This window comes from Haemaphysalis longicornis, unplaced genomic scaffold, assembly GCF_048455015.1.
Source record: "Haemaphysalis longicornis isolate Haplotype H1 unplaced genomic scaffold, Haemaphysalis longicornis Haplotype H1 scaffold_9, whole genome shotgun sequence".
NCBI classification, from domain to species: domain Eukaryota; kingdom Metazoa; phylum Arthropoda; class Arachnida; order Ixodida; family Ixodidae; genus Haemaphysalis; species Haemaphysalis longicornis.
The window spans coordinates 156590943-156609792 of NW_027526460.1; the positions used below are offsets into that span (position 1 = coordinate 156590943).

The 18850-nt window shown below is 46.3% G+C and overlaps 1 protein-coding gene across 1 annotated transcript in view; it reads left to right on the plus strand.

Annotated features, from left to right (window-relative positions):
- The first annotated feature begins 1577 nt into the window (after window positions 1-1577).
- L(2)10685 (5-methylcytosine rRNA methyltransferase l(2)10685) overlaps window positions 1578-18850 on the plus strand; it is a 32444-nt gene continuing 15171 nt past the window's right edge. Inside the window, exons 1-4 of the mRNA XM_077684504.1 lie at window positions 1578-1734; window positions 2391-2683; window positions 3936-4279; window positions 14517-14648. Of these exons, the coding sequence (XP_077540630.1) occupies window positions 1645-1734; window positions 2391-2683; window positions 3936-4279; window positions 14517-14648 (859 nt within the window). The 5' untranslated portion in view covers window positions 1578-1644. The remainder of the gene's footprint in view (window positions 1735-2390; window positions 2684-3935; window positions 4280-14516; window positions 14649-18850) is intronic.

The following is an 18850-nucleotide window of genomic DNA, read 5'->3' on the forward strand; positions in this document are numbered from 1 at the left end:
GAGAGGCGCCAGTGTGGTGGTTGGAGACGACGGAGAGTTTGCCTGTAATGCGCGAGAATCTCCGTGTAGCCACTCAGTGGGTGGGGTTGATCTTGAGGGGGTAAACATTGGTCACCGTCGGCAATGGCTCGGTGTATCAGATCGCGAGCCGCGGCGTGAGCCGCTTCATTGCCGGGGATGGCGGCGTGTCCAGGAGCCCAGAGGATGCGGATGTCAGGGGTCGTTGAGCAGTTTTTGAGGATGTGAAGTGCTGATGAAGAAATTCAGCCAATCTCGTAGTTTCGGAAGGCTGTCTGCGTTACTGCGTATCGGTGAGGATGGTGACTTGGTCAGGACGGGAAATGGCGGCCAAGGCAATGGCTACTTCTTCGGCGACATCGATTGAGCTTGTGGTAGTAGCGGCGGCATTGGCCAGTATGTGTAACGTATACACAGGCTGCGTGGCCGGCGCGCCAAGGGTAGGGGGTAGCATCTAGGGCCGCCGGTGGAGACTTCCCCGTATCACGCAGTCAGGGCTCGAGCACGGGCAGTCCGGCGGCCAAGCTGGCGTGCATATTGCGAGGGATTGGGGCAACCCGGATGCCATCTCGCAGGGATAGAGGAATGCGCTGTTTTTGTTCCCTCGGGGGTATCGGACGGAGTCCTAATGCTGTAAGGCCCCGTCGACCTGTGGGAGTCACTTGCAGACGCCGTAATTGAGCTGAATGATGCGCTTCTTGCAGCTCTTAATTCCCACGTGTTGTAGGAACTACTCCCAAGGCGAGCGCAGTTTTGTGCGCTTGGCGAATCCTTGTGTTGAGCCGAGCCTTTTCTGTTGTTTTCAGAGCGAGGTACGGGGTTCCGTACGTAAAGCGGCTATAGTAAGCATGCAAAGCTTGCAGCATTCTTAGTGCATCCTGCTCTTTAAGGTCACGGCGGTGGCAGAAAGGGGCATCAATTGTGACAGGGTTTTATGTAGCGGGGAAATGGTATGAAGTCCAGAGCCGTTTCGGGGTATAGTGAGACCCAACACTCGCAGGTGCGGGACGCTGGGGATTGGCTGTCCTGCAATGGTGACCTGAGGTTCAGGTATACCTCGAGCAGATTTGTGAGAAGGCCGATAGTGGAGTGGAGGACACAAGAAGAGACATGCGTCTAGTGCGCTTTTTACCATGTCGAAGTCGTGTCACCAACTAGCCCAAATGTCTACGTTGAATAGTTACTGCGCGATATTTACAGCCAGTTTTGAGTTTGCCTCCGTCAAATGGAACGGTTTGTATGCTTCTGCCAGTGGTTCAATAAAGAAATGTTCAGCGCAATTTTTTTTTCCTATTGTGTATGATCGATACATTGGTCGACGCGTTGCGCGTGGCGCAGGTTGCTCCGTTAAACGGTTACTCTCCGCGGCCGGTTTGGACACATGGCGCACGGCGCTTGTAACAGAATCTAGTTTACCCAACTTCAGGCCATGCTTAACCGAAACCGAAAATGTCTTGTGAAAATTAACACTACACTCTTTTTATAGCTGACACTTTAACAATATAGCTTAGATGAACCAAAATAGACCTTTATTTTTTAAGTTCTAAGCTTGTTGCAAAAAGGTACGGCACAAACACTTAGATATACACCCAGCATTCCCAGGAGCAGAGACATCAATTGACCAACATGGATCCCTTCACGTGCAGAGCAGCCTTAAATGTTTACATGAATGTCTGTCGCCTTTCCAAAATCAGCGTGCGTCGCTACGCTAACAAGGTAGGGGCGCATTGCTTTACTCGATACGCACCTCGCGCAACACAAGCATTGATTGCATATCGCATGCCGACGCAGGCATTGCGGTAATTGAGCGCTCTGCTGAGAGCGTGTCACTTCAAAGCGAGTGGTTCGTTCGTGGGCTCCTTGTGTGCTTTCCTTTGTGCAGGTTGATTCTGTCATATCGAGCTACGTATCTCGTGGCAGTGTACTTGAATGCGCAGTCGCCCAAACCGCCGCATCGAGTTATAGAAGGATGTCAAAGGGAGAATCGTAAGCCGCAGCTCGTCCTGTGAACCGAGTGCGGCGGTGCGTAGTTTGATCGCTGTTTTGTTTGGGTATCCGGTTTATTGTGGAGGCGGCAGTAGTGCATCCTAGGAGAGGAACGCCCACGCCATGATCGTGCAGGGTGGAAAGCGAACGAAGCGTGCAAGTTTGCACAACAGCGTTCAAAACAATGTAAACCCGCTGCCATCTTCCATCCACCTCTACTCGTTCTTGCGTGTTTTACCTTTCACTTTGTACGTTGCACCCTTCGGGCGAGGTAGCAGTGCGTGGCTTGTTTCTCCAGCCTTTGCACTTGCGTGCACCATCCCAATTTGCCGGACCCTGCAAAGCAATTCCCCACCGGTGTGGCATCGGCTCGTTGCGTCCTGCAGCTTCGTCCTCGGCCGGAGAACCGGGGCACGGTCCGGGCGCTGCGGCACTTCGACGAGTTCTACGCGAGCGTGTTCGGGGACGCGTGGCCCTCGGTGCGGCTGGCCCTGCTGTGCCCCAACAAGCCGTGCGCCGTGCTCAACTCCTTCCTGGACGAGCGTGGCGCCCGCGAGGTGCATCGGCGGCTGCAGGACACGGGGGCGCTCAGCCTGCGCAACCTGTGCGAGCGGCGGGCGGCAGCCGCTGCCAAGGCGGCCGGCGGCGAGCACGGCGGGAACGAAGAGCTCTCGAGCAGGTGGGGCCATGTCTTGTAACGCAACTGCAGACTGTGGCCATCCTCGATTTACCAGTCCCGGACAGTCCGCGGGCAGTCCAAGGACTCCCTTCGGACCGGAAGTCCCACAGGAATACACAAGAAAATCTAGTGCCGACTCGTGTCCTGGGCAGTCCAGGGATGGTCCGGGGCCAATAATCGTGGAGTCCCTGTGTATGGTCGTTGCTTCACCTGCGAATCCAACGAGCCAGTACTTGCCAAATTCATGAAGTCCAAGGTTTGACCAATGCCGCCTGTATGCAGGCATTGTTGGTTTGACGAAACCTCATTTGGTCGGGTAGAAGATTCACTGTTAAGAAACCAGTGATCGTCAAGCAAAGTTCATGAATGCCAAATTTATTTTGCCAGTGAAGCGGACAAGGCTTCCGAATGGAAGCTGAAATGCCTTTTTTTACTTTTGTAATGGACCTTTAGTGAGTAATTACACCTTTCAAAGTTTATTGCAAAAATACAATGACGTGTAATTGCATAATGTATACAAGAGGAGGTCCCAAGGTGAGAAACCGCAAGTGGGACCTCCTGATTTGAACTGTGAGTTGAATTTCTTCTGTTTAGTTGTCGGGTGTCATTAGACGGGTGTGATTGAGAGTATGTCTTGGGAATTCCCGTTGGGGGATGCACTGTTGCTTGAACGATTTGCACATGCAACATTGTACACTGCATTAGTAATGCTGCATTGAGTCAGTGTACACTCAGTTTTAGAGGCAGCAAGCAATGTCATGTTTTAATTTCTTAGCTGCTGCAAGTTTAATGACGAACTTTGTGGGTTATAATCCGCAGCTTACATTTTCTTGCACGTGCCAGGCCACAAAAAATGTTGCAGCCTCCCAGCTGTGCTCTGGTACCATACTTGAACCAAAAGATAACTTGTGGCCATCAAGTGTCGGATTCTGTCAAAGGTACATGAGGATAGGGCAGCTGAACCATCCACACAGGCATGGCATACTCGGTGTTTATGAAGAACTTGATCCATGGTTTACTTGACGTTTGCAGTGAACACATGCCCATGGGGGGGGACTGGCAAAACCTTCACTGACGGATAATCGAGCAACTCAGATTAATCAAGCGATAATTTCGATCAATAATTGCTGATGCTGATATATCAATATCATGATGTTGGCTCGCAGTGTACATGCAAAAACAGTTTTTTTACGTGGAGCAGCTAGTTCTCGCTACAAGAGCTTGCGCAGCATGCTGTCTCTCCGATGCGCAGCTTCGACCTGGTTGAGCCGGACAATCCAGCCTCGGAGGCTAAGGAGGAGGGCAGCGCTGCCGCCGCCTTCGACGAGGGCTCCCGCTACATGCCGCCCGACAGCGGTGCGGCCACATCGTTGATGAGCTTTGTGCCGAGCTCGCGGCTGGTCTACCAGGAGGAACAGATCAGCGAGGACTTGTACCACGGTTTCTACAAGCCAGACGCCGATCTGCAGCTGCCCCTCAAGCGGTGGCCTCTCAGGGAGGACGTCTTCCCCGGGGAGCTGCAGGTGGCCATGTTCGGCACGGGCGACATCTCCAGCTTCCCCCGGCCACGGAGGACCGGCCAGGACCGCCTCCTGGGTCAGTCAGTCCCGTCTTCCCTGGCTTTGTCACATCAGTCGCTGCATTGCTCCTCCAGCCATGGTGGCAGCCTCACCGTGAAGTGCATTTTCTAAACAACTTTGCTGTTTCGTGTAGCTGTGGACACTGCTCAAGATACTCTCCTTAGCTTCCCCTGCGTTCTCAAAGAGGGTAAAAGAAGCTGAACACTTGTTCTCGTCCTTCAAGGAATTTGGTGAGAACACAGTATGTGATGACTTGGGTATTCAAAAACACGGACCTGTGCAAACTCTCATCTTCGTTGTTTATGGTGTGAGCGTGGGGTGACACGACACCGTACCGATCCTAAAGGCAGGAGAAGGAACAGCCTTGATGGGCATGGAGCAGGGCAAAGCCTTTGCGGGTAGAGGGATGGGGTAGCGATGCGATGGAGGCCTGCGAGATGAAAGTGCAAGGACAGGTCAGCCCTTGACAGCCATAGTGAATGCACTTATTTGTGGGAGTGAGCCCAGGTCAGGCAGGTTTCAGGACTGCATTCGTGTGAGGCTTGGGGGTTGACACTGTAGCTGTAGCAGTGCCCGATTCAGAAACTGCTGTGCCATCCTGGGAGGCAGAGCTTCCTGCTGAGGCCACGGTCACCCCGTGGCCTGCATGCTGCCTTCTGATGAGGTTGGCACTTAGAGCAAGGCTAAAGCAGTGCCTGTTTAAGCATACCTGTACTCCACACCGTAGGCTGGAAGGGTCGAACCCTCAGCTACTCTTTCCATGGGGGGAAGGTCTCCCCAGTCACGCCTCTTACGGTAATCCGTGCACGACCGGGTAGTTACTGTACTGGCACTGCAGTGCCGCAAGTCTGGTCGATGATCTCAAGAAGCAGCTAATGCAGTGGGCCACGTGGCCCCAGCACAGTCCATAGACAGGTGGACACCTTGGAAAATGGTGCAGCATTTGAGGTTCGTGCTGTCACAAAACAGAGTGATGCGATAGCTTTGGCCAAGCTGTTCACTGCTGTGGTCTGCCGCTCCCCCAAGGGTTACGACTATGCACTGCTATGAAATTCCCATGCACTCTTGGTCCAAGTCGAGTCAAGTCAAGTTTATTCGACGTCAAAAGTACAGGTGTCAGGAGCAGGGACAAAAAGCCAACAGAAGCAGTTTGACAGGGTCCGTGCCCCGTTATGTATTTGTAAACCAAATGTGCTCACTTTTAGAAGAGCAAAAACAAAAATATATACATGAATCAATGTTGTCAAAGCAATTCACAGTCCTTGGCAGCAACATAATCAATTCATGCGAAAACCAAACTTAATAGCACAATGCAACAAGAAGCTTGCACTGAACCAGTAAGGTGAACCACAAAAATGTGACAATTAATAATAAATACTAAAGCAACTTTGTTCACTGATTAAGTGAATTTAACAGACATGGTAGCATGTAGCACAATAGTTGTTCTCCATAATTGAAACATGCGTAGGGCACTAACCATGCTTCTGGATGACGTGTGTTATGGGAAATGTTATGACGTGGAGTGTCAGGTTCAACTGTTTTCTAATAAAATTACAATTTGTTTTTTGTCGCACTGTTGTAGCCCTTTATAATAAGTTTTTCTTCATGCAATACTCGAACGGGACGAACATCAAGGCTTTCGAAAATCGGTTGTGTGTGAGCATCATGAGCAGAATTGCCAAAGCTCCTCCGCTGGGTCTGTTTACTGAATGCTGCCGCTGATTCTGGGCGTGGAGGTTCAGTTAGCCACACTGAGAGAAACCCAGCGGCGGCGGGCGCCGTGTCTTAAAAATTTACAAAATAATGTTTAAAAATACATACACAATAAAACTTATACTAAAACTTGTGTTAAAAGGTTTGCAATAAGTGAATAAATGTTTAAGCAGTTACATTAGCTGCTAGGTTTGCAGGTCACGCGACCGGGACACATATTGGAGTGTCACGTTTCGACACTACGATCCGCCGCCCTTCCGATTTCAGAAAGTGCGCTGCCAAATTAAATTTATTTTCAGCGAATTGTGTGTAAATTGCTTGTAGTTACCGGCTATATAAAACGCTGGCTTTCATATGAGCTAGAGAACATACATGCGACAAAAATGGGTTGTCCGTCCCTTTGAGCGTTCCTCGAAAAAAAACACCAAGGCTTTTCACATAAGCGACAATTTTGAGGTTCAGAGCAGCAATATATATGCTGTTGCTAATACTTGCATTACAATCTATTGGTTTGAAGAGCACTGCTTTCGTTTAAAAGTGTTTATCGTTAATGAATTAGCTGTGCTCCAATGATCCAGTCTGTTTAGCACATTGTTTGCATCATGTAATAATTTCGTGGTATCTTTACCAGAAAGAATTAAGATGGTGTCGTCTGCTTAAAAAACAAATCTGCAAGAGTCGTCGATTATACCGAGTCTTTAATGTAAAGTAAGAATAATAATTGCTGGAGGATGCTCTCCTGGGGTGCTCCTAATTTAACTGTGTTATAATCAGATATTTCATTGTCTATCACCACAGCCTGGCATCAGAATTTAGGGTAGCTTTCTAGCAAAGCGAGATAATCACATCTAAAGCCATAATGCTCGAGCTTTTTTAGTAGTAATATAGCATGATTAATTCAATCAAATGCCTTGGAAACATCTACGAAGGCTCCTAATGTTACCAGTTTATTCTCAATCGCCGCCTGCAGAATTATTTCTTTCTGTGTTAGAAGCACAGATTCGGTTGAAAGATGTTTTCCAAATCCAAACTGTGAATTAGTTATTATAAGCCGTTTCTCCCAAAAAGCAAACATTCTTTCACTCATTAGTTTTTCCAGGCCTTTTGAAAACACAAGAATCATTGATATTGGTCTATAGTTAGATAGTTCATTTCTATCACCATTTTTGACTATAACGCTCACTTTTGCTATTTGCATGCTTGTTGGAAAAATGCCTTCTACAAAAGCAAGGCAAGGACAGGGCAGGTGATATCCAATGAATCGGTCGGATTTGAGTGTCATTGACATCACATGCCTTACTATGAGAACGTGCGGAAGATTTCATTAACACCCGCCGCACTGGCTAAGGCGTTGCGCTGCTGAGCGCGAGGTCGCGGGTTCGATTCCCGGCCGCGGCGGCTGCTTTTCTGATGGAGGCGAAAAGCAAAAATGCGTGTGTGTACGAGATTTCGGCGCACGTTAAAGATCCCCAGGTGGTCAAAAATAATCCAGAGCCCTCCACTACGGCGCGCCTCATCGCCTGCATTGCGTCGGCGCGTTAAACCCTACAATCAATCAAGATTTCATTGGCATCAGTTGGGTATAGGAACGTGCTGCTACTGATACTGGGTGGCAAGTAATCCAAAATACCCGCATTGCAAGAGCTGTTATCAAGAGATGCAAAAAAATCGTTAAATGCATTTGCCAGCTGTGTACCAGATGAGGGTGCGCCGTTCAGAATTAGTTCTCTACCCTGTGCATGTTCCTGTTGTCAGCCAAGTGCATTGTTAAGTCTTTTCCACAAAGCATCAGTCTTTCTCATTACTTCAGCATTAAAAATATTAAAAAGGTAAGCACATTTAGCCTGCCTGGAAGGAGCTGGTCATAGTATTTCTTAATGTATTAAAGGAGCCATGAGGGGGCAAAACACAAGTTCGGTTCATTCGAAAGATTGCCTCGATAAAATCATACTGACACCACCGTTAACGCACACTTCGCTCAAATAAGCTACATAACTAGGAAAAAACGGAATGGCCATGCGACCCACTAGCTCATTTCCTGCAACAGAACCTATGATGTCACATGAGCTCAGCTGTGCGATTGGCTGAAGACGGAAAAAGTAAACACAAATTAGGCACGCGTTATAGGCTTCCTGAGTGAACTATTTGCGCTTAAGTGTAGCAGTAAGAATGGTGCCGAAAACAATAAAAGTTACAAAAACACACGTAAGCATAGAAGTACTGATGCACACTGCTGTTGGTACTGGGTGCACTATGCTTGTTTTAGCTGCACAGCACTCCACCGCTTTGAAGTTGTTTTAACGGCGTTGTCTTACGTGACCCTGTTTGTCGAGGATTCCCCAGGTTTCATGAGGCGATCACTTTTTACAGTAACAAAAACAAGCCAGGTGCAAATACCCTCAAAAACAAAGCAACGGCGGACAACGGTTCGTGGATGACTATAGCAGCGCCATCTGGGAGGGCTCACGGACAGCAAGGCCGCAAACTCAAATGACGCAGTGGAAGTTCGCTTGAATACACACACTTCTGATGTCATTTCTGACTACGAAAACCTACGATTTGGTGGGAGAATCAAAATTTTAACCTAAATTGATCAATTTCTCAGTGAATACGGCATCATTTGCTGCCGGACAAGCGCTGCGAGTGCTATAAAACGCGAAATCTTTCGAATAAAACAAACTTGTATTCTGTCTTCATGGCTCCTTAAAGCCATGTAGGTCATCCGTGTTTTTTGTGTGGATGAATCACGTGTAAAGGGCATCTTTCTCTTGTATCAGCTTTAACAAATGTGGTGTGATCCATGGTTTTCTAGCTTTTTAAGAAAGTAGCGCTTTGTCAACAAAACATCTTTGGTATACTGATTTAAACAACAACCAAAAGTTATCGTAGGCTTCATTGGGGTCAGTTGCACAGAATACAGTTCCCCATGTTATCATGGATAGCTCAATTTGGAATGCTTCTAAAGTGAGTGGATTAATGTCCTGAAATGTCACAGTAGTATGCTTCGGTGTTTTTATTGTTGTGTTATTTTCTGTCATTAAAAATGGGGGCAGATGATCGCCTGAATTAATGCCAATCTCACGGGATACCAGATTGCGAGCTTTCATATTCGTAACAAAACTAAAGGAGCCATGAAGAGAAAACACAAGTTTGGTTCACTCAAAAGATTGCCTCATTAGAATCATACGGACACCACTGTTAACGTAAACTTCGCTCGAATAAGCTATATAGTTAGGAAGAAAGGCAATGGCCATGCGACCCACCAGCTTATTTCCCGCAACAGAACCTATGATGTCATACCAGACAGCTCTGCGATTGGTGGAAGGCGGCAAAAGAAAACGCAAATGAGGCAGAGCTGATAAGCTTGCCGAATGATCTATTTATGCTTAAATTTAGGGCACATCCTTTTTAAAGCCCTAAGAATGGTGGAACAAACAGTGGAAGTTACAAAAGCACACGTAAGCATAGAAGTACCGATGCATTACTGCTGTTGGTACTGTGCGCACTATGCTTGGTTTAGCTGCACAGGACTGCGGGGCTTTGGGGTTGTTTCAGACGACACTGGGCGATTGACACAAGCGACGATGTCTTACGTGACTGTATTTGTCAAGCGAGCACCATGTTTCACGAAACGATTGTCTCCATGAACAAAACAAGCCAGGTACAAATACGCTCACAAACAAACCAAAGACAGAGAGCGGCTTGCTACGGTGGGGTGGTGCCATCTAGGTTCACTAACGGTAAACACGGCCCTGTGATGTCATTGCAGACCACGAAAACTCACGATTTAGCGGGAAAATCAAAATTTTAACTTTAATTAATTAATTTCTGAGTGAATAAAGCATCGTGTGCATTCGGACAAGCGTTGGGGGCACTATGAAACACGAAATCTTTCGAATAACACAAACTTGTGTTCTGTCTTCATGGCTCCTTTAACAAGGCAGAATCTGGGGTGAAGCGAGTGGGTGTAGCAATTGTGTTTATAAGGGCATTTGAACCTTGTAAGCTTTGAAATTGACATTGGGCATTTAACATGTTGATATTAACGTCACCCCCTAACACATGTTTCAAACGATTTTCATTAGTCCATCCAAAGAATGTTTCCATAAATGATAGATAGACCTACACGCTCCCTGCAGGTGACCGATACAAGACACACAAAATGGTTTCTTCGCAGATGAGCGCAAGTATTTCAAAATCTTCTGTTGGTTCTTCAATTATCGCACAGTTTAAATTGTGTCTGGTAATAAGCGGTAACCCACCTCCCTTTTCAGTGATGCAATTTTTGTGGAAAGAGTGATATCTGGCCGTTTTAAGAATATCGTGTCTTTCTTGATGCCATGTTTCGGTTAGCATTATAACATCAAATGAAAAACCAAAAGACGAAATAAGGCATCTAGCCCATGTATTTTGCCGCAAGCAAATTGGGTGTTTAACTGAAAAAAAGATGCGCACCGTTGCTTAGAATGGTAGAGATTAGTGACATCATTTGTAGTCAGCAAATTGTACTTCGTGTCTTGTTGTGACAATACCACTTGCGCTGTCATTTGGGCTACGTCATTTCTTCAAGATTCTAGGGGCAAGTTGGCCGCAGCGTACACGACGTGCCTGTTTTCCTGGCAGAAATTTTGCCGTCCCGTGTCCACACCCACTTCCATTGCTTCTCATTCTTACGGGTGGTGACCTTCCCCAACAGTTTCTTGAGTGCTGGGCACTAATGTTTGTTGAGGTAGACGCTCAAACTTTCAAGGAAACCTAGATTAGTGATGCATACCTGCTTTTTGCGCCTTTCTCAATGAACGTGTCTCACTCGGCACGAGAGCAAAACTGCACCACAACCCTCTCCTTGGCACACGATGACACCCGTCAATGTCCTTCTCAGATATGTTCTCTGAGACAACATCACTCAGCTTCTCACCCGCTATTTTGGGTATGCCTTTGACCTTAATGTTTCGGTTTCGCGAATATTGCTCGAGGCCTGTCATCTTTGTTTATACGCGGTTACCACCTGATTCAGTGATGTGCATTCCGTAAAAGGCTCAGCGTTTTCTTTTTTTAGAGCAGAGTTTTCCTTCTCAATTTTCTAACACCGCGTGGACATGGCGTCAAATTGGGTACTGAAAAAATCAATGGACAGCTTTAGTTGCTTAAGGGGGGACGTGGCTTTCAAAATCAACTTTTTTATTTCTTTGTGGATTTTGATGAAAATTGGCACAGCAACTGGAAATGCTTCTGTGATAACACCATAAAAATTTGAAGTTAATATTTTGATAACTTTTTTTTGTATGAAATTTTCTTTCTGTTCCGCTTGTACCGAGCTTGAGCGGCTTATAAAACACGATAGAAAACTTGTTCGAAGTGCTTTGCATTCCCAAATGAATGGACGAGGTCGTGACAGTTTTAGAATTTTTTTTTACAACACAATGTTTTTTAGTTTTCATTTTTTAGAGGTTAATGTGCAACAGGCATGTCAACTGTGAACGATTATTTGAATAAAAAAATCACAAAAAACAAATCTGGAAAACTAAAAGTGTCACGACCTGAACAGTTCATCAAGGAATGTAATGCAAGAAACGGAATCAAAATAGACCCAGCAGTCACGAAGAAATCCCTGGGACAAGCGACACAGGTGGCAAAAAAAACTGTTTTGAGAAAACGGCTTCCGAAGTTGCAACATAGGTTTCACATATCAGAAGTCGTCACGGTTGTAGCCTTTCATGTCCTTTTGAACATGGGGCTTCTGGAAGGCCTTGCCTTGAAATTGGAGTGCCTTTTCAGCCTTTCTCTTTCCAGAAAACATCATTTTCAGCTCCTCCGTGAAGAGTACATACCCCCCTTTGCAAACCAAACGGAGGGGAGATGGGTTTCAATGGGCTTGCAATGCAAAGTAGGTTAGTTGGTTGGCTGTATCGCACTGGACAACCTCCTTTTGCAGTGTTGTCACCATGGCAACAAGTTAAGCATTTTTTAAACTTAAATTTGAACATTTTTGGCTTTTTTTCATGTTTTATCTTGCCTGGCCCAGCAACTTAGTACTCATAGTGCAGGTGTTCATTGCCAAAAGTTTGCATACCAAAGGTTGAAAATGAGCTACTTTGAAGCTTGGTAGAGTATTCTGCATAACTCCCAACTTCAATGCAAGAGCATATTTTTTTTACTACTTTTGACATTCAAGGCATCCAATATTTCTCGCAGCACAGCCAGTATGCCCTGAGCAATGGTATCAATAATTTCCCTAAAAAAATCACTGTTAAATGCTGCCACAGTAACGTACATTTTTAACGCAGAGAGCATATTTTTATTCCTATATTACTAACTCAAACCTGTTTGCATGAAAATTACAAGTGCACGGGAAACGTTGCGCAAGAAAGGCGATATGGCTCGCGCGCATCGCAGCGCACGCTTACCGCGACATATCGAGCTTTGATTATACCTGATATGGCTGGTCAGGTCGCTTTTAAGATTAAAACTAACGTCGCAGGCATTAATTACAACTACTGGCGTTCAATCGTAACCGGTTGCCCAGTCATGTGATGCTCCAATGCGCGTCGGCTATGCCGTGCGCGCCGCAGCGTTTGACGCGTCGACCGTTTCTTTCTCAAGGCTAGCGAGCCCACAGTCAAAACACAGCAATAACTAAGCGTGTAAACATCGCAAATCTGACTAAAAGTTCACTTCACGAACCGCTATCGCAAGCGCGCACACCGCGTCACCCTCCGGGGTCTGGCGACGGTGGAGTCACGCGCACCACGAAGCGTTCGATGACTTCCGCCTTTCGAGCCACACAACTTCCCGTAATCTGGCTCGTTATCTCTGGCATTCCCATCGCGATAACGTCCGTGTTGAATACCACAGATTGAACAGAAACTCGGCCGAGCGAAGCGGCGAAAATGAACTCAATCCGCTCGCTACGCAGCTCAGGCGGCCGCCATCTTGCGTTGCGCCCGCGACATCCAATCAGGAGGGTCGTCGTTCTGCGCCCCGACCGGAGGACCAATAGCGCTTCAGCATCTATTTCTAGCTTCGTTTGTGCGTCGTTTCTTTTCTGCCGTTTGTGCGTTTGTGAATGAACGAAGATAAAAGAGACGAGCAGAACCGGAAAGACGATCGCTCGGCCGATCTAACCATATCAAAATGGCCGCGCCCGGTGGCACCGTTGCGGAGATAGAGCGCTCCGAAAATTGCCGTTTTTTCGCCCTTTTGCGCTGATAGTTTGTCACCGCGCCTGACAAAAGTATTTTTTTATGCCACTTTGCGACGCTTTTCAGCGTAAAAACTTTGCAGACGCACAGAATAGGAAACATAGAAGCCTAATATGCGGGTTTCAAAAAAACGATGTTTTGGTCATTTTTCAGAAGTTGAAAGCCGCGTCCCCTTAAATTCTTCCCAGAGGTCTTTTTCCATTGCGGCCCGCACATCTCGTATTTCTTTTCTGCAATCTTCCAAGAGCTTTACAACTTCATTTCTGGGGGATACACGAAGTACTTGAAGCTTAGCAGCGGCAGCAATAAAAACAAAATCAAGAAACAAAATAAAAATAAAACAAAACAACACCAACCTGAGTTCGGGGAATGCGCAGATTAGTGCAGAAACCTATAGGCTGGTACATGAACCACTGGGATGGAACTAACAACCTTGATGAGATTGGACGTAGCAACGTTAAATAGGAGCGGGCTGAGGGTGGTGCCTTGAGAGATTCCGCAGTGGTCCCCGGAGGGCTGCATGTTCGCGATGTGCTCGAGTGCATCTTGAATATCAGTTTGCCAGGATTGCCCTTGTAAGGTCAATAATTATCCGGCCCTGCAGTACAAGTAAATAAATAAATAAAAAAAATCCTCTTGCTTGGTGCACCACTGCTCATAAGATGCATAGGCACTCAACTTAAAATTCATGAGGAGACAAAACAGTTGACGTGTCTGTCATTCAGTGTGATGAAGAAGCGTATGATGGACATATTGCGAAAGTTATCCAGAAATCTGAACATTGATGAAAAACTCGCCCCAGCTGCTTTTTACAGGTTTCTTCTCATCTATTATTCTGCCTAAGGACTCTTTTGGTTTTGTGGGAACAATTCTACTGGAGTTGCCTTGGGGGAAAAGCATTACTCCCTGTAGCAACACAATTTGAGCATCCTTCCACAAGGAGGCCATAGGTCATAACTGTCATAACTGAGCTCTGAAAAGCGAGACGTCAACTTGGCACTGGGATCCCTTATGGGCATTAATTTGATTTTGAATGGTCGTGAAACAGTTAAAATGGACAGCCATTGCTATTGAAAAGCACTGTGATGGCGTACAGTTCAGCCCACTTGGGTAACAGGAGGTGTAACACTTGCTTGTGTAACTTGTACTTGTAACTAGTGTAACTCATACTTGTGTAACAACATGGAAGCTGTTACAAACTACCAAGGGCCATTGCAAGCATATTTGAAGGGAATAATTTTTGGCACAGGTGCGAATTTCTTCAGAGTCCGCAGCAGAATCATTGAGGACGGAGTAAAGAGTGGCTCCAGTGTCTCATCTTCCAACCGTGGCTTGCAGACTACTACCTGATGGACGGAGCGTCCGTGTTGCCTGTGCTGGCCCTGGATCTCCAGAAAGGCGACGACGTGGCTGACCTGTGCGCTGCCCCGGGCGGGAAGCTGCTGGCCACCATGATGACAGGCCTGCCGGGTACCTCGCTCCCCTTTGATACCCTTCTCGTGGCAATTCGCCACGTGCTTGCTTTGGCACCAACAGCTGGCTGAAGTGCAGGGGCAGACCAGTTCTGAGCAGTCTAGGAAAATATTTGTTGCTTCAAGTGATGGTTCACTGTGTAATAGTTGGCATCGTACTAAAGTTTAGACGGTTCAATGGATGGTCAGTTGAACACTCTAACGCTAAGTCAGTTGAACTCTCTGAAGAGGTCAGTTGTTAAGAATGGTTTGATAAGAAACACCTACAAAGAGTTTGCAAAATTAAAATTTTCGTAGAGGCTTCAAAAGAAATTGAGTAAAAGAATCGCATACTGCAAATGCAGATTGTGGTGGTATAAAATCAGAATGTAGGCTTTGTAGACAAAAGTTCTAAGAATACTTAAAATGAAAAGAAGCAAAGTGTGCAAAGAATTTTTTTTTGACACACACTAACACAGAAATATACTTGCTCTCATGATGCATGCACTGGAGCAGGCGCTTTATTTGAGGAGGCACATGTTTTGGGAGGTCTTCTTGGAAAGCTGACATTGCGTTGTTAGCATGTGATATAAAATCTCTGCCAGTAATCCGGTTTTTTTTTTCAAACAGTGCAAGGTTCTTGCACAAGCACCACAGGGAAAGAAATCGCTTTGGAGGAGAAATCGAAACGTGGTGTCGAATGCATTAGCTTGCACAGCCTTGTTCATAGAACACTTTACCGGACGAAACTGTCATCTTGCGACTTGCAGTTAACGGTCTGAGTACAGAAATAAGGTGTGGACATGCTAGAGTCCAGGCTGGTAAACCTTTTACCAAGGGGTGGTTGCGCAACAAAGTGCGTTCACTCAGTCTGCAAATCAAAGGCGGTTCACCAGGAACTTAATTGTCCTAAAGTGCAGTGCCATATAGGAGTTCTTAACAAAGAATAGACAACAGAACTGCTGGAACATCCTTGCGATCAGGCAGCCGTACTCAGGATCACCGCTGGAACTTGAGCAATTCCCAGAGAGGGGCAGTCAAAGAGAAAACTTGCCAGCAGGCCTGCGTAGTAGTGCGAGATGTGAATTTCTTGCCAAAAAAAATTCAGGGCAGCTTGCATTCACACGCAAGACTCGAATGGCGAAGCTGCTGCAGGCGAGCATTGCCGGACATTTAGTGAAGTTTCAGTATCACTGTTTATTTGCATGGTTGCAGTGCTAGTAATCGCCGTCGTGTGCACTGAAGACGTCATTGTCTTCTTCGCGGCGAGTGGTGGAGGCAGAGTCATCCTCAGCACTGTAGCATTCCACCAGCTCAACTGGCAAAGCGTGGCTCAGTGGCTAAGGCGTTGCGCTGCTGAGCACGAGGTCGCGGGTTCGATTCCCGGCCGCGGCGGCCGCTTTTCTGATGGAGGCGAAAAGCAAAAACGCCCGTGTTTACGAGATTTTGGCGCACGATAAAGATCCCCAGGTGGTCAAAATTAATCCGGAGCCCTCCACTACGGCGCGCCTCATCGCCTGCGTTGCGTCGGCGCGTTAAACCCTACAATCAATCAATCAATCAATCAACTGGCAAAGCTTGCACTAACTCGCAAGACTTGAACCATAGCGAAGCTGCAGGATTTCTTTATACGTGAGCACTGAAGGACACATCACCATGCATTTGTACAAGTTTGAAATTGTTTATTTTCGTGTTCCATCGTTGCTTTGCACTAGCAATTGTCATATGCATGCATTAATATTGTGTTCCTCAAGCCTCTTTTTTTTTTTTTTTTTTTTTTTTTTTTTTTTTTTTTTTTTTTTGTAAAGCCAATGCGCCACGAGGCGCGCAATCACAAGTGCTTGCCATTTTCTTGGTCTTTTTTCCCTGCAACGGCGAACTTACAGCTTGTACAACAACTCCGCTGTGAAAAAACCAAACCCATCGGCATCTTTATGTGTGCTCCTGGTGGTAATAGTGTGATCCGATGCAACCCGTTTTTGCTATGCCATGTAAACCAGCTCTGTGACGTCGCTCTTATCGTGATGAGTGCACATCACAGCAGCAGCAAGCAAGGGTTTGTAGTGCTCACATGTTTGTTTTGTGTGGGACACCATTGAGAGAACGGCTGGTGGGATAAGGGCTCCGTCCAATCAAAGAGCAGTGATCCAGTTCCTAACGACCGAAGGGTGTCAACCAGCTGAAATTGTCAATCAGTTGCAGGCTGTGTGTGGTGACAAGTGCCTGTCAAAGATGACGGTGACCGAATGTGTGCAGATGTTTCGGGAAGCATGTGAGGAAAGAAGAGATGTCCAGTCAGATGTTGCTGCAGCGACAGATGAAGTCATTAGGATTAGTGCAGTAACATTAACATCCCTCGGTTTCTCACTGTATTGAATTGAACTGAGTTGAATCAAGTTTATTTAACAACCACGTTGCAGGAAGATCAGGAAAAAAAGCTGTTGAAACAGCTTGGAGGGCCCTGGCCACCTTACACAGAGTGCAGCAAGTCAAGCATGATGAGAGGAATCACAAAACAAGTGTGGTGAATTACAAAAGAAGCGCTAAGCTACTACACTAGTACAAAATTAAGTATACTGCAAAACAACTGCAGTACAGTTGTCCTGAAACATTCACACCCATTCAGTCGCTGTTGTCTTTTACACACGTTTGTTACCATATACATAGGGTTGTTGATTTCCGGGTTTTATATTTATTTTTTATTTTATTTTATTTATTTTTTTTTTTTCAAAATCGGGGGGTAAAAGCCGAGTGCCATTTTTCGAACCAATAATCTGGAAGAAATCGGGTTATTTTGTAAAGCCATTATGAAATTCTGGTTTTTTGGGGTTACTTCTATAGATGTACTAAGTAATGCACTCAGCTTATTTTATCAGCCGGCATCACGAGCTTCTCAACTCTTACACATTAAAATCAGTGTTTTTTTTTCAAGCTGGTGATTGCGCGGACATCGGGGTTTTCTAGCAAATACTCTATGACATAAATTTGGCGTTTGTTTGGAAATGAATCGGTAATGATGACAGTAAAGAGCACTGATAACCTCTAAGAAATGAAACGTTTTATTTACGAAAAGCTGGTCATCGGTTTCTTACACATCATTGTCTACATACATTATAATCTGCATGCAGAACATGTTGAACATATCTCAGCTGGGAGCAAGTTCTCTCGACATCACAGCTTCCATTCGCGGGGCACAACAGTGCCAGCGTAGTAAGCGGTAGAGTCGTGCCAATACTCAGTGGGTTCGACAGCGGTGTTCGTGCGGCTTGTTCCGGCAAGTGCTGGCTGAGAACGGTTGGACCTTCATCAGTGCACAATTGTGCTCATCGCTGCTTTGAAAACGTCCCTTCGGGGAGAAGTCGGGCTTAACCCGATTCTCCTGAAACATGTCTGGGGCACAAAAACCGGGTATAATGAGGCTTTACGCAACAGTAGACAACCCTACAGCCTGCGTCCAGTTACGTGTTCTCTGAGGTTGGATTGACTTTCCTGCACTGTGCCAAAGCTGCGCAGAAAAGCTTAAAGGGGCCGGCCATGCAGACAAAACAAGTTTGGTTCATTTGAAAGATTGCCTCGTTTGAATCATACTGACGCCACTTTTAACATGAACTTTGCTCAAGTAAGCTACATGATTAGGAAAAAATGGAATGGCCATGCGACCCACTGGCTCATTTCCCACAAATGATGTCATATGCCCAGCTATACTATTGGCTGGGGCTGGCAAGAGCAAATGCAAATGTGGCACGGCTTATAAGATTGCCAAACGAGCTATTTGCGCCTAAATGTAATGCGTATTCATTTTACAGCAGTAGGAATTGTGGGGTAAGTGAAAGTTTCCAAGATACACGTAAACGTAGAAGTACCGATGCACGCTGTTGTTGCTATGGGGCACACTATGCTTGTTTTATCTGCACAGCAGTATGCCACTTTGGAGTTGTCTGATACGGCACTGGCCAAATAGCATAAGCGACGTTGTTTTACGTGACCCTATCTGTCGAACGTACCCCATGTTTCATGAAACAATTACTGCCTACAGTGACAAAAGCAAGCCAGGTGTAAGCAATACGGTGAAAAACAAAGCAAAGATGAATAGTGGTGCGTAGCAGTATGGTGGCGCCATCTAGGACGACTGATGGTAAACAAGGCCCTGCAGCGCACTGCAGGCTGAACAACTCACTATACAAGTTCTCTTCAAGACCTGTAAATGGGACTTGAGGCAAA